This window comes from Heteronotia binoei, chromosome 9 (genome assembly GCF_032191835.1).
Source record: "Heteronotia binoei isolate CCM8104 ecotype False Entrance Well chromosome 9, APGP_CSIRO_Hbin_v1, whole genome shotgun sequence".
Taxonomy (NCBI): domain Eukaryota; kingdom Metazoa; phylum Chordata; class Lepidosauria; order Squamata; family Gekkonidae; genus Heteronotia; species Heteronotia binoei.
The window spans coordinates 46,866,923-46,890,569 of NC_083231.1; the positions used below are offsets into that span (position 1 = coordinate 46,866,923).

General features: G+C 42.1%; 2 protein-coding genes across 2 annotated transcripts in view; both read right to left on the bottom strand.

Moving 5' to 3' along the window:
• ANXA10 (annexin A10) overlaps positions 1–23,647 on the bottom strand; it is a 51,576-nt gene that overhangs the window by 14,236 nt on the left and 13,693 nt on the right. The window contains exons 2-5 of the mRNA XM_060246555.1: positions 8,491–8,572; positions 5,674–5,768; positions 3,044–3,157; positions 1,234–1,324 (exon numbers count right to left, since the gene is read on the bottom strand). Coding sequence (XP_060102538.1) covers positions 1,234–1,324; positions 3,044–3,157; positions 5,674–5,768; positions 8,491–8,572 — 382 coding nt within the window. The remainder of the gene's footprint in view (positions 1–1,233; positions 1,325–3,043; positions 3,158–5,673; positions 5,769–8,490; positions 8,573–23,647) is intronic.
• LOC132577527 (membrane protein BRI3-like) lies at positions 18,130–18,815 on the bottom strand. The gene has a single exon (XM_060247317.1). It carries the CDS (start codon positions 18,813–18,815, stop codon positions 18,402–18,404), a length of 414 nt encoding a protein of 137 aa, XP_060103300.1. The 3' UTR covers positions 18,130–18,401.

A 23,647-nucleotide genomic window follows, 5' to 3' on the forward strand; every position in this document is an offset into this window, starting at 1 on the left:
TTTCACTCCCGGAAGCAGCATTTCTTCTCAAAATGATTGAGATGCTGCTACTTTTCCTCCTCATCTATGGGTAAGCAAAGCTTTCTGTTTGCTATGGTGAGTTAGAGCAGAAGGTATTAGTTATAAAGCCACAGAGATGGAAGGAGGATGATGGAGGGCTGCACAGAAGCTCACTATGTCAATATACTAATGTTCGACTTGTGGCATTAAAAACCAACAGCCAATAACTGGGGTGCTGCATTGCAGACTCTATGGTGATGGACGAGCTGACATAGAAGAGCAACAATCTTTCACCAACTCTAATGTGTAAAGAAAAATCTGGTTTGAAAACTTAGAAAAAGCATGGGAAAAAAGCAGGGGAAAGTTTGTAGAATGGAATCAACCTCCGAAACTGATATAGCATGAAGTACATGGAAATATCTGAAATACAGAGCAAAATGTTTAGTGCAGAAATGTCCACTGTTGTCTCCTAGGAAAGTCTAGAACAGGGGTGTCAAATATGTGGCCTGGAGGCCAAGTCAGGCCCCCGGAGGGCTCCTCTCAGGCCCCCAAGCAACTGGCTGTCATCTGCTTCCTTCTCCCTCTCTCTTTCTTTCTTCTGCATCACAGCTTGCTTTGCCAGGCTTGCTCAATTGCACAGGAGCTACAGAGCAAAGCCTCTATTTTCTCTATTGGCTGAGGCTCCTCGGGGAGGGAGGGAAGGATGGCTTGCTTTGCCAGGCTTTCTCAATTGCACAGCAGAGCTACTGAGCTAAGCCTCTCTTCCTTCTATTGGCTGAGGCTCCTCTCCCTCCTGGTTTCCTGGGGACGGAGGAAAAGAGCCAGAGCTTCCTTAGTCCAGTTCCTGATACAAAGTGAGACCAACGAGTGCTAATGTTTTAAGCATGTTTTATTTTATTTTATTTTTTAAAAATCTTTGTGGTTTTCTGTGTCTTTTAGAAAGTTTATATCTCTGCTACTTGGCATTACATTTTATGACACACATGGCCTGACCTGGCAAGGTCTCATTTATTTCAGAGCCAGCCCTCATGAGTTCGACACCCCTGTTCTAGAAACTGTATGGGTAGGGGGAAGACAAGGGATCTCTGAAATAATCAACTTCTCATTAAGCTGCAATTCCCAGGATCTTGTGATTATTACTGTATTGTATAAAACAAATTCATAACAAAAAAAATAAGTCCTGCTATGTATATTCTATTATATAATTTGCAGAGGGAAAAAAAACAGAGTTACGCATTAGGTAGGCTTCTTTAATCTGGAAGATTTCTTCATTTGATCTTGAGGCTAATATATCAATTAGATAGTTTTCCTCCGTGCCAGCTCCCTGTATTTGGGTGGAAAAAAAACACTGCTGATATAAACAATGGTTTCAAATACAATTAATAGATTTAAAATAAGTACAGCATGCTGGTTTCTGTAAAAGCACTTTCTAGTAGTATCTTTTCAAGTAAATGTTTTCTAGGAAGTGGTGATTTTATCTCATTTGCTTTAGGATAGAATTGATCAGACCACCTAAGCCTATGACAGTTTATCAGTATGTTTTTACATTTAAGTGTACAACTAGTTCCTTTGATGAAACAAGATAAAAAGTGAGATAAATAATCTCTTAGCACAGAGTGAATTGTACTAATATTAATTACATCCTTGGGGAGCAGTAAAGAACTGTTGTATATACAGACCACAGTATCATGGCATGCTTCTGTTAAGATTGAAATCCTATACACATTTTCATGGGCGCCAGTAAACCCATTGAAATAAGTGCCACCTTACTTAATAGGCATAAATATTGAAACATTTATTTTTAATTAATTAAGATGTTTGTATCCCTCCTGTCCATCAAGGGCAAGGTCCTTAAGGTAGTTTAGAGCCATTTAAATCAAATTAAACAATCTGTACAACAACGGAACAACAAAACCATGTAGTCCACCCAGAATTAATTTGTCACTGCTTTTGGTATGACTTGATATTTTTATGTTTAGCTAAGCGTGCAAACTTCCAAACATATGAATCATAGCTGATACATTATGTGTAACAATCAGTAACCCCTCTGCTTAGATCACCGTTTGTTCATGAACTATGAGCAGGACCCTCAGATCTGAAAAGAATCCCTGATTGCTCTTCAGACATTCACATTTAGAGAGAAAATGTGCTTGGGAGTTCTCCCATACCTATCCTCAGATATTTTAAAAGAATATCCCTCCCCTCCACCCCACTGAGGCTTTTCAGATCTGCTGGCAAGAGGCGCGCTGTTGCATGCTTGTCTCTCTTGTCTTGCCTGGCCCGTTTTGCCTGGCTAACCCAATGGCTGGATTGAAAACATTTTGCCCTGCCTGTCACCTTCCCCTGTCTGTTCATTCAGTGCACCCAACAGGAAAGAATTGTCTCAAGCTTGCTGGTGTGAGGACCTGGAGAAACTGTATGTCTTGTTGTCTCTAGTGGTCCAGCCTTGGCCATTTTGTCTGCTTGCCTGACTCCCAAATCTGAGCCATTTCTGAGCATGTACCACCACAGTTACTTCCATTGCCTGATTAAATGTCAACTGCACATGTACAAAAACAGCACACAGTCTGCATAGTTGGCTTGAAATGGTGCATGGCCTACTGAAGGCAACCCTAAGGTGTATGCAACACAAGCCAGGAAATTCTAACATACATCTGTAGTCGTTATCCATACAAATGCTTCAGTGAATGGTCTCATTGCACAGATGCAAGATTACTCAGAATGCTGGGGGTTTTTTTATTTGAAGTCAAATTACTGAACTGATTGCCTGAGACTTGACACAAAACCATGGATGCTATGAATTTCAAAAAATGCAGTTAGCATTTGAACATCCCTTATTTGTAGTGTGTATTTTGTATCACCGGTTGCTTGAATTATTTGTTCCCATTTCAAATTTACCAACACTCAAATAAAATAATTATATTAAACTATCCAGGCAAAATGGGCAAGGTTAGAACAGAGAGATATGCCAGACAACAACTTCTTGTCATGCCTTGCTTCGAACTATTGGAAGATTATCAATTAAGAAGCCCTATGTGTGTACCTTCATAGCATGCCAGAGCTCATGGGCATCAAAGGATGCAGGTGGATACATCAGGCCAACCATAACTTCTTTGAAGTGATGTGAGAGAGTTTCTTTAAGAACTGTAATCAAATCCTTGGGAAAGAAAAGTTTATTGTTATACTTCTAATGATCCTTTGCAATAAAGTATAGAGTGTTGAAGACAAATAAATTAAAACTGGATTTACCACTGGAAATTCACTGGTTTGGTATAAGACCAATAGAACAGGCAATAAAGAACAGGCACACCCTAAGTGTTGACACAGTCATCAAGGGGGAAAGTCTGCAGGCTAGGAGCAGATTGTAAAATGGCTAAAAAAGATGGAACCCTTAGTTAAAAGTCTGGATAAAGAGAAATGCTTTGGCCTTGTGCATAAAGTAAAAACTGTTTGGGCTGGAACTGGAACCACATTCACACCTACACATGTTCAATGTATGCATATCTTGCTGACCAAATGTAGCAGTAAGCTTACAGATCCATGCGTAAGGTGTAACATAGAGAGGGTGGGCTCATTCACAGATAAGAAAGGAAGGGTGGCGAGAGGCAGCTTGTGACCCCTTAGCTTGCCTTAGATCACTTCACCATGGTTATATCTACACCCATCCTATGAATAGGAATATGTTATGATAAGATCACACACACAAACATGTGACTATGGAATCAAATTGAGGGGGATGTCCATATACTAAAGGTGTGATAGAAGTAGATCCTCACTCAGCAAAAATGTTTCCATAAATGACTTAGCCTTGATGGATAGGAATTTCTGCCTTCCTCTCAAACTAGCACAGATCTTGCTTTGATCCCCAACTTTAGGTCTGGGCTTTGTCTGACTGAATTGAACCACAAGGGGACTTGTCCTCCAGCACAACTTGCCTTTAAGTATTTAGTTGTGAATTGGATATGATTATTTTCAGTACCAGGGGATATAGCAATAAAGAGGTAGTATAAACTATAAATGAAATATAGTAATGGTAATGCAAAAGCTGCTCTCAGAAGGCGAATAATTAAAGGTAACCACAGGCCTCATGCATATAATTAACTTAGCAGACACAGCAGCAATGCGGAAAGAGACATACAAATTAAAAATGAATTTATGATGAAGAAACAATATGTAATCTTTGCTGAATACACATTAGATACATTTGACAGCCACTAAATCACACGTGGAATAGAAATTAATTCGTTAAGACATTCACTGCTGACAGCATGCCTGTAGGAAAACTGATTAATAATACAAATGGAGACTAATTAAAAATTACCCCCTGCAATTGGAACTAGGGTAAATGGAGAAGAGCAGTGACAAATAAGACAAGACAACTCTGAGTTGTCATTATTAACATTTTCTAATTATCTTGGCTATGAGAAATCAGGGAAGGGTAATTATAAGAAGGCATCTCAGAGAGGTTTGTGCAGATTTCTAAACTGCAGAACAAGCTTGGATGGTATTTTAATAGAAACATGTAGTTCATCTTGTGCCTTTTTTCTTTTTTTCTTGTCATCCTTTTGCAGCTTGAAATTCATGCTAATGCCACAATTAACAACTTCCTTATGATTAATTCCCCCCATTTTAGAAATAAAAGTGGCGAGACTGGCCTTATTGTTTTACAATGAGCTGTGAAAAGCATAAATTGGAAGAAATAAAAGCAAAATTGCATCCAAGCTCAAAATATACATGAGGCAGCACTAAAGAATATGTTATATGTCATTTTCAATGCATTTAGGCTGACATGCTTGCATTTACATTGTTAGTTCCAGTTAATTCAGTGGGAATGAGCTACTTTATGGACAGTATTCCATTTTGAATGTCCTATGGAATGTCCATATACAGCTTAGTCATAAATCTTGCTCATCTTTGTTCAGCATTGCTTTTTTGTCTGCCAGCTACCTCAGCCTTAAAACTTTCTTGTCTATGACCTGTTCTAGGGTGTGTAAACCCCAGCTGCCTCACTAAAAATTCAGTTGCAAAGCATGTTATTTACTGTGTAAACACACCCTAAGTGTTGACCTGGACTCTGCATTTTGATGTGCTAACCCATTAAACTTAGAGTTTGTCTAGAAGGTTCTAATTTTGCCAGCCTGTTCTTTCATAAAGTCCTCAGTTGAGCCATGTGAATATCACCAGGATCTAAAGAACTATTCTGTTAGAAATACATCCCTAAAGGTGTTGTGGGTTGGAGCCACTTCCCATGCCACATGGAAAACAATGTTTGGAGATTAAGGAAATTTCAGAAAATTTTTGTAATACATCATGGAAGTGTATATCTGTTCAAAGGGGAAGGGGATGCTGTTCAAAAAAAAAATGTATGTTACTAGATGAATGTAAGATGCTCCCTCCTATATTACATGAGATGGATCTTGAAGATAAGCCTGGGGCAAGACCAAAGTAATAGAAAAACGGGCTAAGTATCTCCTGAGCTTACAGACCTGGTTTACATCTACAACATACAGAAATATGATGGTTATGAAACAAATATTTGTACATTCATGCATAGCTACCCAATCAGGAAGCAACACTCTTGGCTTCTCCAGAAATATTACATAAAACCAGCAACAGTGACTGGAATGGGAGACTGAAAAGTAGAGAGACAAAAGCAAAATCAACATAACCTACCCTGCCATACATGTTCCTGTAAGCCTCAGCAATCATGAGCCTCTGTGCATTGCAGCGCTGTGTTAGAATATCAATCAGCACATCTTTATTGCAATCTTCAAGGGGAAGGAAATATAATTATTAGATTTGGAACAGTGATTTTTATTTATTGTGCTAGTGTCATTGGCACTAGCGGGTTACTGCTGTGCTTTATTCCGCCTATGTTGGGTGTATGTTCTGCAGAACAATATCAACAGATGACTATCCCACTGGCATTTATAGACACCAGTGTATTTAGAGCACTAACTTGCCTTTGATGTGCTGGTATACTGTTGATAAATAGTTAGCATTATCAGATGCACTGCCATATTTCTCAAGGGCACATCAAGAGAATGGATAATGGCTTTCACTGAGCAAAAGCCTAGGCATCATGTACAGATTTATATCTGCCCCTTGTTGGTTGTGCTCATACATCCCACAAATACTGATTAAATCTGATTTTCAAGTTTTATGGTTACTGAGTTCTGGGTTGGAATGGCAGATGTGTGTTTGCAGAGAGATTGTAGAATAACTATGAACTTTTTTTAGTTTGCTGTTTTCTTTACACTGGCTTCTGAACAATGTTCTGAATTTCAGAAGCCTTTTTTAAAAAAGACAGCATATGGTCACTAGTTTATGACTGGCAATTATAACTGCTTCCTAAAAACATAAACAGTGCCTGCACTTTAAAGCAACATTTTTCACTGTGTTGTGGCTAAACTGGGATCTCAGAAGCTTATTAAGGGTTACTTGGTAAGGAGATAATTAAGGGCTGATGGTTTATCTGGAAGATAGCTTGCCCAACGCTATTGATCTTCCCCCCACCCCAGTATGCAGCAACTGAAGAGTAATTGTATATATGTTCTAGGACACAGACCCAACAATTCCAGTCAACACCCCCATGTGAGGCGAGAGTGAGAAGCACTATAGGGTCCAGTGCCTTCAAAGAGGCTAGTGCATAAGGATTCTTCCACCAACAAGTTTATGGATGTTTGAAAACCACTGCTTTTAAAAGTAAAATAACTGTGATGTATTTATTTCCAAAGAAGCCAGACATTTCCTATGACTTGTATATAATGATTTTACTTGAGGGAAAAATCCCTGAATCACTCCAGTTGAAGCATAGATTAATAAAACTCTGTTACCTGACATTCAATAGAGAATGAAATCTTCAACCTTGGTGAAAATAAACATCCTCATCTGTTTTACAAACTACTAGGAATAAAGGTCCCAACTATTTTCTCAAGTGCAATATTCTTGCTTGCTTGATGGTTAATATACCTAGTAGTGTTTTTTGCAAGAATGGTGCTTGATTGAAATGTACAAAAAGATGCACATATACGGTTGCCATTTCCAAGTTGGGAATGACCTGGAGACTTGGGGGTGGAACCTGAGGAAGATGGGTTTTGGGGAGGGGAGGAACTTCAGTGGGGTATAATGCTATACAGTCCAGTTTTCACAGTGGCCACTTTACCCAGGTGAACTGATCTCTGTCACCTGGAGATCAGTTGTAATAGTGGGAGATCTCCAGCCACTCTCTGGAGCTTGGCAGCCCTATAAAGGAGTTCATAGGATCTGATAAAGGAAAGAGGGGGATACCTGCACAAGAATGCCTTATTGCTGATGCATTCCATTGGCAAATTGGAGGTCAGCATAATTCAGGATGTCTTCGGCTGTGATAGGGCTGTGCAGAGGGGGTAGATATGTGATTTGCATCCATTTTGAGGACTACATCAATCCCATGAAGCTCCAGATACTCTGAATGTATCTGATGAGGTTTACTGCAGTCTGGGGACATCCCTAAATCATACTAGGGTTTTACAACACAAATATAGACGCTGATGCCAGACTTTGTGTATTCCATCATGGAGCCCAAACCTAAGTCCAGAATCAGCACAGGAGTTTGTGGCAGATGCTGTATTATATATTTAAGACCCATTCCTTACTAGCCTTGTCCCGGTCTCATGCGCCTCTTCTCTGTGGCGCTTCCATCAGATTTCACACAAGCTACCCCAGGGCTGCAACTTGCCCTGCCTCTTTCCCGCGGCAAGCAAAATCCTCTGAAAACTGGCTTCTGCTTGCCACAGGAAAGAGGCGGGGTGAGTCACTGCCCCAGGGCAGCTTGTGCGATATTGGATGGAAGTGCCGTGGAGAAGAGGCGTGCAAGACCAGGACAGGGCTAGTGGGGAATCGGTCCAGATCTGCTGAGCCAATTCCTGAAAAGGGTTCTTTCCATTTCTACTTTCATGTTTTAAAAGGCCTAATGATAAATTCCCCAATGGCTTTTTTAAGATTTGGAGAGTCTGAAAAACATTTGGGAGGTGTTGCATGACATTTTTTGACTTGAACACTTTTAGGGAAAGTGTGGATGCCCTCTTAGATTTCATTCTTGCAGTTCAATTCTAAACAGTTATACCATTCTAAGCCTAATGACTTCCAGAAACTTAGAAGGGTGTAAGAACTGCACTATGAGTTTACTTATTATATCTAGTAGCACTCTAGATATAATTAAATTTCTATTTTTTTTTCCTGTAAAGAAGTGGTAGAAAAAATATTGTCTATTGTTTGCTAGAAAAGTCATAACAGGATTTTGTGACTACTTCATGTGCTATAATTACCCAAACTACAGTGTTTGGTTTCTTTGATTGTAAACCATTCTTTGCATCATATATTCTTTTTAATTACATGAGGGAAAGGTGGGGAAAATATCTCTCTTTTAAAGAGAGATTGGTGATAAATGCACAGTGGGATTTAAGAAAATACCACACTAAAGGTTATAACTCTCTCACACATACAAACCTATTCCTTGTACAGCACCTCCTACCATCTGGGCATCCATAACCGGATCAAAACTTGGAGCTGGGAAGATTGTTCCCTGAATCTGTTGAGAAGAAAAGAACAATGTCAGACTTTTCTCACACCAAGCTTGTAAAAAATGACCAAAGAAAGCAGAACATTTCATAGTGTTTTTTGTTTGTTTGTTGGAATGCATGTTGGGTAAAAACAGCTTAACAATGCAATCCTAAACAGTTCCATCCGTCTAAATCTATTAAAATCTATGAGCTTAAAAAGAGTGTAACTCTCCTCAGGATGGCAATGTAAGTGTGGTGTCTCTGAATGTAATGAATGTGCAGCCATATTAGTTCTACTACACTTAAAATGTGGCATGCCTTTGTTCCAAAATTAGTGTACAAAAATATTTTTAGTGAGAGGATGCTCAACTATTAGTTGTTTTTTTGGAGGGGGAAGCTCCAAGGAGCTCAGGGTGGTGTACATGGTTCCACCTTCCCTTTTATTCTTGCAATACCCCTGTGAGGCAGCCACTCCACTATTGATGGATTTTATATTTTATTCTATTATATTTTAGCTTCTCTTGTGGTGAAATGACACTTTCCCTGCATTCAGATAACATACAGTCCCCCCGCCTCCAAAGGGGGCTCCTTCATTGTGAACCTGAGTGTTCTGTCAGCTATATTAACAATTGCATTGGTTAACAACTGGGGCATCACTAGTGATGAGTAACACAAATCCTCTCCTTACACAGATCATTTTGTGACAATCACTCTCCCCCCTCCACCCCAGAATCAATGACCCAACTTTTTCCCCCCAAGGATGTTTTCCTTTGTTTTTGAGCTTTGTCTTTAGTTGTGCTGTAAATAACTTTTTAAAAAACTTGCCAATTTTACTCTCATGAAATTGTCACTGTTCTTACACTCATAAAGCACTGTTTCTTTGAAACTAGGTGTATTGCTGGAGGGACTTTCAGAAGTATGGAGGCAGAGTGGCCATTAGACCACTGGGAAAGTCCCGGAGGGCTGATGAGCTGGGGATGCCAGTGCCCTGACCCTGGGGCAGCCTGGGCAAATTGGGCAGGATCCACTGCTGCTCTGAGCTGGCAACTCCAGCAGAAATGCTAGGAGATACTGTTGTTGCAAGCCAGCAGCCTATGCCTTGCAAGGTGGGTGAAGTGCATAGGAACTGTTGCATACCAGAGGCCCCCAGCCTATACAGTGTGGCCAGGTATGAGTCAAGCAGAAGCTGCAACTGCAGTGAGTCTGCTCCTTCCCTCTCAGCCGTCTGTCAGTGGGCTGGGGCCATGCCTTGGCCGTTTTCCTCCTTCCCTCCTATACTTTGTAAGGGGGCTTGGCCCCTTTCCAGGCAGCTTTTGCCAGTCCACCCCTGCAGAAGTAGCAAAGGAAAAAAAGTTGTAGGTTGGGTGCACATTCCAGGATCATGTAGATAAGTTCTAAGAGCCTAGTTCTTATTTTGATTGTCTTGTCCAGGCAATTTTGATTCAACATCCTCTGAGATGGAAAAGCAATAAAGATGCTGTGTGGTGGTAACCTCACAAGTTGCAAGGGAGGGGTGTATAAGTCAGATAGTTGTGCACCCCTCTTGAGTGGACCTGATGAACCATTCTTTCATATGAACTGGTTTTGCCCTGTGACAACACTTGACTTCTTTATGGGCCACATAACTGCTTGGACTGAGAAGTTTTCCATTCAGTGCTTCTCTGACTTCCCTCTCTCAGAACAGGAAAATTCTCCATTGCTTCCCAGGGACTTGCATTTCAATTGCTTAAAGTTTGAACAGAGAAATTATCTGTCACAGGAGGGTGGAAGGTAAAAGAGGTAGCATTCTGACCTTGGCTTCCCTTGGCCAGGGCCAACCCTAGCCTATCTGGTGCCCTAGGCAAGCCTAACTTCTGGCACCCCCCCCCCCCGCACTGGAAACCAAATTCACCGCCAAAACCAAGCACCTCCCAAGTCATCATAGGAACACAGAATCACAGAGTTGGAAGGGACCTCCAGGATACTGTAGGCCAACCATCTGCGCAATGCAAGAAATGTTTTCCAGTCCCCAGCACAATTCATAAGTTGCACAGGATCAGGTCTGCCTTTCTCTCTTCTACACTGCCAAACGTCTCTGCAGAGGGGACCTCCAGGGTAATGTTTTCCAATCCCCAGCATAACACAAGAACTTCATACCTGTCTCTAAGTTCTGCCATGCTGCGAGAAAGGCAGCAGGCAAGGTCAAAAGGCAGCAGGTGAGAGAGAAAGGCAGTAGGTGAGCAGAAAAGCTGGTGGGTAAGGGAGAAAGGCGGCAGGCCATCAGGAAAGCTGGTGGGTGAGTGAGAAAGCCAATGGGTGCAAGAGCAAGAAAGCTGGTAGGAGAGCGGGGAAGCCTCTGCAAGTCACATGGGAATGCCTAGTTCGGCACATCCCCAGGGCTAGCACATAGGCAAACACCTAATTTGCCTAGTGGAAGGGCCAGGCCAGCCCTTGGTCCATTGAAACAGGAAGAAAGGAATCCTCAGTAGAGGGGGACTCCATGTAGGGAGAGCAATCTCAGAGCTTATTTCATAATCAGCCCACTTCAGTGCTTGCTGAGTTCTTGTTTGGAGAAACTCATCATGACTGATCAGGGGCTGCTGCTGGCATTATGCTCCCACTGAGAGCTATGACTAAAGTCTGGACCGGGCAGGGGTGCACATGCCTGATGATTTGAGGCCTTCTTTACTTTAGCTGGGCACAAGAGGAAGATTTATTTCCCTATTTTATTTGCAAAATTTATACTCAGCCTTTCTTCCTTCATCAAGGCCACCAAGGCGGCTAACAGACTGAAAATATTCATAATAAAAACATTAAAAAACATTTCAACCAAACAAAGACACATCATTTAAACAATTAAAACCGAAGCTAAAATACACATATCAAAAGATAAATACAGGAATTAAAACAGGGTAAGAAGGAGGGATCACTGAGGGAACTGCAGACAAGACAATACAAAACTAAAAACTCTCTTGTGACTGAAAAGGGTAAATTAATTTCCCTGGGGAGAGTTCCTGAGTTTTGATGCCTTGACTAAAGTTTTTCTGCCTCTCTCAGGTTGCCACCTGCCCAATCTCAGAAGGCAGAAGAACCCAAATAGGGCCTTGGATAACCACTGTAGTGTTTGGATGCCACTCCTTGAAGATGAAGGGACCTAATTTTTCCTGCAGTAAGGGGTGGGACCAGTGGCTTCCTTATAACTCTTCATTTAAGTCTCAGCTGTTATTGGTTCACCATCACTTCAATCGGTTTCCCCAAGAGGTGTCACAATAACAAACATCAGATCTTAAATTGCCCACTCCAGTTTTTTCTTTATTTAATGTATGTTTTTTCTCAGAGATGCATTAATTGCTCTCCGGGTGTCTTGTTAAATTTCTTGGAAACCATTAATCTGCCAGGAAGCCCCATCACATGTTCCTGCCTCAGGTTATGGATTTGGCTATTTAAGGCAGATCCTTTTACAATTCAGGTGTGACTCTTTCCAGACCCCAACCTTGCTGGAAGAGCCATCCCCATTCCTGATCAGTTTGGGTCCTTATTACAGGTGACCCTGGTTGTCTCATGATCCCCACCTTTCACTGCTGAAACCCCTGCTTCTTGTTGGACAGGTAATGTATAACCCCATCATTGATCTGCCTGTTAATGTAAACATCTCTATCTTTTCACAACTGTTTTTCTTAATTCTGAACTGCTTGTGTTGAATGTGTGTTTTTATCTTGTATGCTTGAGTTTTCCCCAATAAAATATAATTTGCTTTAGTTAACAAACTCTCATCATTGACTAAGTGGCTCTTGGGAAAAACGGACCCTGATAGATGTAAGTTATCAACCTCGTGCTATTTATGCCATCTTGCCTAAGACTAAAATGCCCCAAATTTACTTGAAAAAGGCATTTTGGCTAACAAAAGCATAACCAGAATAGGATAGCTGTGATATAGCCCTTTCTGGCCTGTACAGCTTTAAACTGCATAGTGTGAAATTTCATGTTGGTTTGTTCTCACGCTTCAAAATTTCCTTGTGTATGAAAAGTGGCCAGATCACAGGGAAAGATTTTGAGGTGGTGGTTGGAGTTTTTTTTTTAAATATAAAGTTTATTTAGAACATGCCATATACATATCACTCCACAAAAAGGGGGGAAGAGGAAAAGTCAAAGTATTCTGGGATGTGGAATAAATTTTAATAGTAAAATTCTTAAAAACAAAAACTTTTGCCATCAAGAGCTATATCAACAAAGAAGCAAGTTAGGAAGGGTCAACATTACATCTCAAGTTTGATCAGAAAGTTCCCCCTATAGAATGTTTTGGAATCTACCCCATACCACAAGGGAAGGACTTCTACTACTCCCTCTTTCCCTGAAGTTGTTGTTGTTTGCAATCAAGTTGCAGCCAATCTCAAGTTGCAGGCAAGCTCAAAAAGTTTTCAGGGCAAGAGATGCTGATAGGTGTCTTACCATTGCCTGCCTTTGCCTGGCAACTCTGGACTTCATTGGTGGTCTCTTATTCAAATACTAACTAGGTCTAACCCTGATTAGCTTCCAAGATCTGATAAAATTGGGCTAGTCTAGGCTATCCATGTTACCATGAGAAGAGTTTTACCTTATCCTATTTTTGTGGGTGCCATGATAGTCTTCTGTTGGCTACTTCATATATTACCAAAAGTGGTGTGGGAACTTCAGTGATGTGCCAGATCAATTCTATCTCCTGCAGATATCAAAAGGAAAGCCATACGAACGTTGAGAGCCCTGTGTAGCCTTCAGTTTACATAAGCCTGGTCGTGTGTGTGCTACTGTCATTTTTTTTAAAGTTCAGCCCCATTTTTCTTTTTCCACAGCTTTCCAAATGTATTATAATTCTTTTTGGTCTTGCTTGAGCTCTAGGGATCATGTGTCCTTTATAGTTTATGGAGTGCTTTTCCTAACGTGACTTCAGGGAGATATCTCTTAAATGCCTAGTGTAATTCAAACATTTCAAAACAAGTTATAGAATGCATATCTAAATAAGGTAATGCTCCCTCATTTTGTACAGGACATTTATGCCATATGTCATGTAGTTTGTGGGTCCATTTTCATATTTTTGCTTCTTGACCTCCTGTTAGTGATGGTCCTGAGTATTGCTTTTGGTGAGCACTCTGTACATTTATCATTCACAGTTCCACCAAGATGCAGTATTATTGCATGGAAAAAGCCTCTCTGTTGCTAGCACTAGAAAATAGTTTAGAACACACAGGTGGAAAATAAATTGTTTTGCTTGCTTATTGACACCTCTGTCCTTTCACCGTTTAATCACAGGCATCTTTATTACTTGCATTTCTGCCTTCCATCTTGAACCACATTCGCAGACTAATGTTTATAACAGTGTTACGTCTTTGGGGATATAACACATACTAAATTTTGATGCATCTGTTTTTGTGCTTCCTTAATACTATGTAGGCTGAAAACTAAACAAAGCTGGAGCAACTTCAGAGCAGACAGGGATATTTATTTTGCTTACATCTAATTTGCACATAATCCAAATATCCTAAGTTCAACAGTGTTAGTCAATATGTTTTGGCAGTGTGCAGTGATCCGAAAGAGTGGACTATCTTTAGATTTTGCTGTCAATCAATATATAGCCTGTTGTAAAATCTGCGGTATAGTTAATGGAATGATAATTTACATCTGATTTAGCCTCCTTAGTTTTGCACTACAGGCATTTATGGAGAACTGTTTTACTACCTTATAAATGCACAGTTATTAGTTGCTACAGTGCGGCCAAATGTCTTCCCTAACACAGGAAGAATAAAAATAGACTCATGTCAAAGATAAGCAATTAGTATTTAGGGAGGGACCATAGTTCAGGTACAGAGTGTATATTTCACATGTGGAGGGTCCACGTTTCAGTATATATAGTTGGCAATACGGTTAAACTGGACTTGTGTAAGGCAGATTTACATGTTAATATTTCATCAAGATTTGAAAAACCTAATTGGATTGAAAACCCACCATGGCTATGACTAGATAAAATGTAATACTGGGACTTGTAAATGGCTAATTTTCAGCCAGAGCCAGTATGTATATGATAATTGGAATATTAGAATTGAGGGGTACAATTTATTTAAAAGGGACAGACAAATAAGGAAGGGCAGAGGAGTCGCATTATATGTAAAGGAGGTATATACTTGTGAGAGAATACACAAGCCTTAGTTTAGTCGAGAGTCTTTGCTTAAAAATAATAGGATTAAGAAATAATAGTGATATTATGTGGAGATTTGCTATAGATCATCCAACCAGGCAAAGGACTTGGATGAGGCATTCCTATAACAGATTACAAAGAGATGGGATATCTGTTGGAGGTCCAAACCTGCTAAAAACAAAAGGTAAAAGGTGACTTGTCTTGCTGACAACTTCATTTTCCAGAACGTGGAGAGGAAAACAAAGGAATCTTCTGTCTTGGACTTGATTCTCACCAACAGGGAAGAACTGGTTGAGGAGGTAGTAGTGACCATGTAATTTTGAAATTTACAATCTTGGAGAAGGGAAAAACTGTACATAGTCAAATGTGTACATTGGACATCAGGAAATCAAATTTTGACAAACTTAAAGTTATGCTAGGTAGAATCCCATGGCCTATGAGAAGCACAGTATGACCATAGGCTAAAACAGCAAAAAAGGTTTCTTATGTTCGAAGTACCAAAAAAAGAGAGCAAGGACATAGTAGGCCTTTGCAGAGACAGGAAAGTGAAATTTTAACAGGTAATGAAGAGAGGACAGAACAGCTCGATTCCTGCTTTTCCTCAGTTTTCTCTTGTGAAGGAAAAGGTGCTTAACATGGCAAAAACAGAACACATGATGAGAGAAGGCAGTTGCAGCTTAGGATCAGCTTAGAGATATTTAAATGAAACTACATAAGAACATAAGAGAAGCCATGTTGGATCAGGCCAATGGCCCATCTAGTCTAACACTCTGTGTCACACAGTGGCCAAACCCCCCCTCAGGTGCCATCTAAGTCCTTGAGGCCAGATGAATTGCATCCAAGTGTACTAAAAGAACTTGCAGATGTAATTTCTGAGCCTCTGGCCATTATTGTTGAGAATTCTTGGTGAACGGGTGAGATGCCAGATGATTGGAGGCACGCAAATGTTGTCCCCCATCTTCAATAAGGGGGAAAAGGAAGATCCAGGTAACTACTGATATCTTGATGTCTAAACCTGGAAAAGTTTTAGAACAACTCATCAAACAGTTAGAAAAGATGGCTGTGATTACTAAGAACCAGCATAGGGTTTCTCAAGAACAAGTCATGTCAGACTAACCTTATCTCTCTTTTTTTTTAGAAAGTTACTACCCTGCTGAATCAGGGAATGCTGTAGACATAGTTTATCTTTATTTCAGTAAGGCTTTTGATAAAGTTCCACATAATATCCCTGTTGATAAATTGGTAAAATGTGGTTTGGATGCTATTACTGTTAGGTGGATTTGTAAATGGTTGACAGATTGCAACCAAAGAGTGCTTGTAAATGGTTCCTCATCCTCTTGGAGAGTGCCACAAGGATCTGTGATGTGGAGTGCCACAAGGATCTGTCCTGGGGCCTGTTTTGTTCAATATCTTTATAGATGAAAGAATAGAGAGAATGCTTATTAAATTTGCAGATGATACTAAATTGGGAGGGGTCGCAGCTTGCAAGTACAGTAGAAGACAAAGTCAGGATACAGGATGATCTTGATTGGCTGGAAAACTGGGCTAAAACCAATAAAATGAATTTTAACTGGGATAAGTTTAAACTTCTGCATTTAGGTAGGAAAAAATCAAATTCATCATTATAAGATGAGGGAGACTGGTCTCAGCTTCAGGTTGGGAAATTCCTGGAGATTTTGTGGTGGAGTCTATGGAAATCAGACTTTGGGGAGGCAAGAGGCCTCAGCTGAATATAATGCCATAGATCCCATCCTCCAAAGCAGTTATTTGTTCCAGGATGGGGAGAGAGATCTGTTGTCTGGAATCCAGTTCTGATACCAGGATATCTTCAGGCTCCACCTGAAGGTTGACTACCCTATGCCTGGCAGCACCCTCAGCACTTTATGTCACCTGACTGGCATAACTTAACTAAGCTTGCTTCTGTTCAGCAGCAGACCCCGTAGGACAGCCAGTGTAGTGTAGCAATTAGCACTTCAGAACAGGGGTTGCCAGACCCAGGTTCTTGCTGTGGAAATTGGTGGGGTGATTATGGACCACTCACAGACTTTCAGCCTACTCTATATCACAGGGTTGTTGCACAGATCAAAAAGGGGAGAGAAGAATGATGTAAGCTGCTTTGGTCTTCACTGCAAAGAAAGATGGTCCTTTTCCTAGGTAGAGGCTGCAGTGAGGGGGAGGAGATGGAAATCTGAAGTCAGCTTTCAGTCAGCTGAAGCTGGAGTCACTTTCCCTACAGAAAATGGCCATCTTGAGGTGCATACCCTATGGTATACCATAGCACAGCCATGCCAGGCCCAAAAAGACAAATCACACCATAAGCACATGCTGATGCTAAGAGCTGCAAGGCCAAATACAACAAGAAAAGGTGGCAGTAATCCACTGCAGATGAAAAGAATTCTGAGCTTCAGTGTCTGCATGTCGTTGCCATGCTATGGTGCCACAGCAAATTGACACTGAGTGCCCAAGGCTGGGGCACTTGACCAGTGCCTCTTTTTAGAGCCCATTGTATTTATTCTAACAACAAACTTTATTTCTAGTGCTTGCTTAAAAAAATAGGGACTATGGTGTCTTTTTATGCAATTGCAGCTCCTTCTGTAAAGCAGCAGAAGGGGGCTCATGTTGACCATGGCTGAAGACTTGAAGATTGCTGTTCTAGAACACATTTATAGTTGGTGTTGCTGAAGCCCAAATTAATGTGCACTGAACAAAAGTGCAGAGTGCTAGGGTTCTGTGGCAGATGTACGGTGTTTCCTTGGCAATCTATTTAATGAGTGGAAGTGTTCCCTGAAAGTAAAAAGCCTGAAAATCCTAATGATATACCAACATGGAACTGCTGCTAAAATCTGCAAATAATAAAAACTATTGTAGGTTATTAGATCCCAGTAGGCAGCTGTGTTGATCTGAAGCAATAGAACAAAGCAGTAGACAAGTGCACCTTTAAGACGTCCAAAAAACCCCGCTACGGGCATGAGTTGAGCCCGCAAGCATGTCGGATTTTACCCGGACGTTCACACGTCCACATCTGTGAAGCGTGCTTAGCCCGTGCCCGTTCCACGCTGATGCGCCTTGCTCGCGGATTAATTTGCTACTGCTTTTAATCCGGAACAAGACGCTTCCTGAGCGCTTCCTGAGCGCTCTGGAGCATCTGAACGGGCAATCGTTGCTGAGTCACAGCAGCGCTTCCCGCTTCCAGCTTCCCGCCACAAACAAAATGCATATCACTGCGCCATCGAAGGAAGGAACTCGAAAACATTGCTTATTAGCGGCTGTATTCCTAAGCTTAATTTGGGGGGGGGGGGCTTCCGAAACGTGCGTGCCCGGCCTTTTTTTTTTTATATTTTAGTTTATTGCGTAATAGCGATATATCGAAATCTCGATATGCGAGTATCGAGATTTCCAGCATGTGAGGCGATCTTTTCCGAAAAGTAGTGCAAAAAAAAAAGAGAGCCATTTTTATTTAAATTTTTTCAAAAGGTGCATTTAAACAAGAAGCCGGGTAAGGATTTCGCGCCCTGCATTAGACATGCCCCTGGAACAGCTTTTGCATGCAAAAGATTTCACTTCGTCACACTTATACAAAATCAGCTCTGAAGCATCAACGTGATTGTACATGGCATTTACATTGGGGGGGGCAGGGAGGGAGAAAAGGTTCTACAATACAGTTACGGCTCCCCAAAAGCCTCTGTGCGTCTGTGTCGTCGATGGAGCCCTTAACCAAACGTCGCCCCGCAGTTAGGGCATCTCCGTTGCCTCAACGCAAGGCAGAAAAGAATTCCGATAGGGAAAAAGGCAATCGCGCAAAAGACGCTGAGACAGGTGAAAGTGTCTTCCAGGACTCCGACTCTGCATGCTGGGCAGCCACCTACTACTACAACCGAGGTAGTGGTTGTAGGTTGTTGGATTATCGTGTAGGTGGTGTTGGGGTAGGCATGCGGAGAAGCAGCAGGAGGAACAGCGTAGGCTGCGGGGGACCCCGTGGGGTACGTGTAGGGCGGCGGCTGAAAGCCCGGCTGGACTGAAGGGATGGTCCCGTAGCCCCCCTGCTGCCCATACTCGTAGCCGCCTCCCTGGGCGGCCGGGCTGTAGGCGGGGGGTCTGTCTTGCAAGAGGGGCTTATTGTCCATTGCTCAGGCAGGGCGAGCCGCCCTCCCCAAGCCAGAGAATCGGCAAACGTTGCTGAGCCAACTTTTTGCACCCGGCTTTTGCAACGGGAGGAAAGGCAGGAGGCGCCCAGGGAGCAGCGCTAGAGCTGGAGAGCTTGCAAAATAAAATAAAATAAAATAATAACCGGCGCTTGCAAAAAGATCCCACCCCGCACACGCCCCGCAAGGCAGAGGCAACACTAATTCGACACAACGATATATCGATAGAGCTGCCGGGGAAACAAAAAAAAAAGGTTTAAATAGCCGGAAACCCCGCTACTGCAAACGCACATGCACTCAGCAGAAACACACCCTCTGTTAGCCCAGCACTGCGCCTGCGCTAATGCGGATTGCCGCCATCTGAAAGAAGTTCCGGAGGGCGCTGTGTGATCGAGCAGGGGACGGGATCAACACGGCATACCATCGGAACAGTAAAGGAACAGCAGCTGTCTGATCGGGAAACAGGATGCGGCGGATTATCTGACATACGAAATAACGGCGCTTTAAAGATGGGTTGCTGATGGATTTAATGTAAGTGTGACCTCACCCTAAGTTTTATTCAGAATGTAAGCTTTTGTATGCTCTTAAGCATACTTCATCAGACAAATGGGAATGGAAGCAGCAATTCTTAATATAAGTGGGCAGTGTGGAATCATGGGAATATTTTTAGCAGATTAAAATCTGTCATAAATAAGTAACTGTTTCTGATATTTAGACTGGTCTTTAAAACTTGAGGACAGAGATTTCTTAACAGTTTTTCTTACACAAACTAGCATAAGCTTCTTGGTCTAACAGCCACTAAAGTTGGTAAGGGAAGAACAATCGCATAAATTCCAATTTTCTTCCTTATCCACTGATTAGGGATTGCCCTCAGCTTCTGGGAGCTATTTCCTTCAGACTTGTTAGGGATAGGCTTCCCACTTCCCTAGCTCAAGAATCAGTTTGGTATAGCAGTTAAGTGTGCAGACTCTAATCTGGGAGAACTGGGTTTGATTCCCCACTTCTTCACATGCAGCTGTTGGTATGACCTTGAACCAGTCACAGCTCTCCCAGAGCTGTTCCTCTCAAGAACAGTTCTTAGAGAGCTCTCTCAGCTCCATCTACTTCACAAGTTGTCTGTTGTGGTGAGGGAAAGGAGATTGTAAGATGTTCTGGGACTCCAAGTGAAGGGCAGGCCAGGCCTATAGACAGGGAATTTTGGGTTGAGGGGCCCCTGAGGGAAGAAATTTGGTGAGCAGGGCATGGGGCCAGGTGGCCCCATTTGCACAGAGAGCTCCTCTTGACGAGCCCTTTGTGCAAACTCCACAAGTTCCCCTACCTCCTCCACTCACCCGCTGGCCACCATCAAACCCTCCTTTCCCTTTCTTTTGCCCCCCGAGGTGCAGTGCCCACCTGCTCCTTCCCTTCGCACCCCCTCAGTGTGCCGCCCGCCACCTGTGCCTCCTTCACTGGCCCACTGCTACCGCTGCCACCGCTCACCATTCCTTTCCCTTCCCTTTGCACCCCCCCCAGCATGCCACGGCAGCCTGTGCCTCCTTCACCAGCATGCCACCACCACTACTGCTGCCTGCCCCTCCTTTCCCTTCCCATCGCCTCCCCCCATGCATGATCACAGCATGCTGCACCTGGGCCCTCCCATGATCACGTGGAGAGAGGAAGCAACAGGAAGGGAAGGGAAAGGAGGAGTGGGCAGCAGCAGGCTGGCAGAGGAGGCACAGGCGGCAGGGCAGAGGGCAGGCAGTGCAGTGGCAGGGGTTGCAAGTTCAACAGTGCTGAGCGAGGGGCCCTACAAGGGGAAGGGGGATTTAATAGAGGGGCCATGCCCCCCGCTCCCCTGTGGCTACAGGCCTGGGGCAGGGTATTAATCCAATCTCCTCTTCTTGTTCCTCTCTCCATCTGCTTTGCTGTCTCACTGTTAACTGTCAGCCTTCAGCAGGCACTTGTAACTCTGTCACCTGAATAATTCCATTTAAATCCTATCACTCAAGGTTTTCAGACTCAGTTAAAGCCATAACCATTTACTGTCTATCACACATGTGATCCAAAGCCTGCTACCACACCAGAGGTCGTTCCCCAACTAATTCCAAGGCAGGGTGTCAAACACCCGGCCCACGGGTCGGATCCGGCCCACGCAAGGCTTTGATCAGGCCCATGAGATTCTTTTCTCCCCCCTCCTTCCCCTCCTGTCCTTACCCTTTGAAACTCCCAGGCACTTACAGCTCCCAGGCTCTTTGAAGCTTTCAGGCTGAGACTCTTTCAGTTTCAGCCTGGGAGCTTCAAAGGCTCTTTGAAGCATCCTTTGAAGCTTGCAGGCTGAGTCCCAGGTTCTTCCTGCCTTTCTTTGATGGCCGCTACAAGGAAAATGTGGGGTGAATTTTAAGATTCATTCCACATTTTCCTTGCAGCTTTGTCTGTACTCTACAATGGTTTCAAATGGAGTGGAGATGGTTACATTTTCAGCTTTCCTATAGCTAACTGGAACTCATGCTTCCTGGAGTTGTGTCCTTGCGAACAAGGGTTGATGCTTTCAACCAGCTTATCTCTCCTGAATGGACCTAACCTAGTGAGTCCTCTAATGTGGGAACTCACAGCCAAAGGGGGATATTATATTGGAAAGGCTTTGCCAATCTGAGTAGACTTGTGGGGAGAAGTTTATGATGTCATTTCATTGCTTCTACAGAGTCAGAGCCTTGTGCTTTTTCTTGATGTTTTATTTTAAAAATTGCATTGCCAAATTCCACTAGTCCCCCACCTTTCCAACTTAAACCATTGGAAGAGTTCTAAGAATGTTTGTATTTTAAGTTTAAAAAAATATCTTTAATTGGGTTTGTCTGTGTCCATTATAAAGTTTATATCTCCACTACCTGCATATTTTATGACACTCATGGCCCAGCCCCACAAAGTCCCATTTGTGTCAGATCCAGCCCTCCTAAGAAATGAGTTTGACACCCCTGAACCACCTCAGGCCCATCACAGTATTTGCTATTGCAACATAACCAGGCAGACACCTTTAACTACTGACAGCCAGCTCCTGGAGTGGAGAGGCCTGTATCTCTATCTCCTTGCAGTAGTATTTAAGGTCTTTGTTCCCCCACAGCCATTGCTGGAACAACCTCCACGATACAGTCCAGCTGCCGTGCCCTGACTCCTTGGACCCCAGCCTTGCACGGGGCACTGTCAGATACCAAATACTAAAATAATTAAATATCAAATGCATATGATAAATATACAAGTATGAAGAGAACGTATTTGTCATCATGGTTCTAGTTTAGGATTGATGGCATTCATCCAGTTCAGATGGCCAGTAGTCTGATATAAGATAGGGATATGACAGTTCCATATTGAGAGGTATGTTACCACTTGGTGACATATTATGAATGTATTTATATGACTAAGATAAAATGTACATGCAAATTATTTCCATTAGTCCAAAAGGGCAAAATTAGGAATCATACCAGGAGATCCATCATGAAAGGATGCATTGTTTGTTTTTAATGGTAGTAGCTGGTGTGGAGAGCCTGATTCAGACAAGGGATGCATCATCTGGGATAATCCTTTGTTCTTTCTGGAAGCAAACTGTTCCATTGTGCTGCTGTCCATATATATACATGGATCTCCCACCATTGCATCTAGTTAGACCTCTGAAATGCAATTAATCCTAGAGACCATATGACTTTTGAACTTTGAGGCTAGGTTGCTTACTTTTTCTAGATAACATAGACTGCTTCTGTAGCTATTTTAATATTAAAAATGCAAATTAAAAATGCAGTAGTTAGTGATATGTCTGTATTTCAGCATTTCTCTTGAAGAGCTTCTAAAAATTGTTAACCCAAGAGAAAGTATTGTTTTTCCTCCTGATGCCTTTCCAGCTGATAATTAATATTAAATAGAAGTTATTCTTCTGGTGTACCACTTTAAAAATCTTGATACTACAAGTACAAATCCTTTGCAAGGGGAAAAAATATTCTAAAGTTCAGAAATAAAAATTTAAAACACTCTGGTGAAATGCCATATCTTGCTGGGCTTTGAAATATCCAAATAACACCTCCCCATTGATCAGAGTGAATTATTAGAAAAGGCATTATAGCAGTGCCATTGCTGAATTCCAACAGCTTTGACACAGCAATCACATCACAATACCTCCTTCTGTAGATTAGTCTAAAATATTTTTCAGGACAGGAGAGCACATCATAAATCAAAGTGAATAGGAACCCACAGAGTCACTAGTTTTCCTCCCCAAAATAGAAAACATGTGTTCGCAGCTGCTGTGAGACAGATAAAGAGTACTGTGGATGATTGGCTACAAAGCTATCCTAAATACAATCTACAAAAGGTAAAGAAATACAAAAATTACCAGTAATCATCCCCCTTCACATATACAAACTGAATTTGAAAAACTCCCACCATAATGTAAATCAATATAGTACAAATTAGGTTTTTCATTCTCACAGTGGGCTAGGAGTTTGGCAGTAGTTTTCTATAATTTCATCCTCTCTTTTTTTCCTTAACAGATTTGAGTTCCCCCTTTCCTCCCTTATGGTGCAGCATAAAGTCTGCAGTGATACTGTGGCTTTACAACCAGGGTTTAAACCAGTGTTAGAAGCTGGTTTGGAAGAGTTATGGTTAGCCTTAGACACTGTGCTGAAGCACAGTAAATATTAACCAGAGAATGGATGAAATGGGCAATATAAGCAGTTCTGCTAACCATGATTAGGAGATTGCTTGTATGATCTGTACCAAGCCAGTGAATAATTGTGGAGTGACTGTACAGATTCTGAAGTGCTAAGCATCTTGGTTGCTCGTGATAGGCAAAA

What these genes read in the sequence shown, in the direction of transcription:
- LOC132577527 (XM_060247317.1), bottom strand. Translation starts at nt 18,815, where the DNA reads ATGGACAATAAGCCCCTCTTGCAAGACAGACCCCCCGCCTACAGCCCG.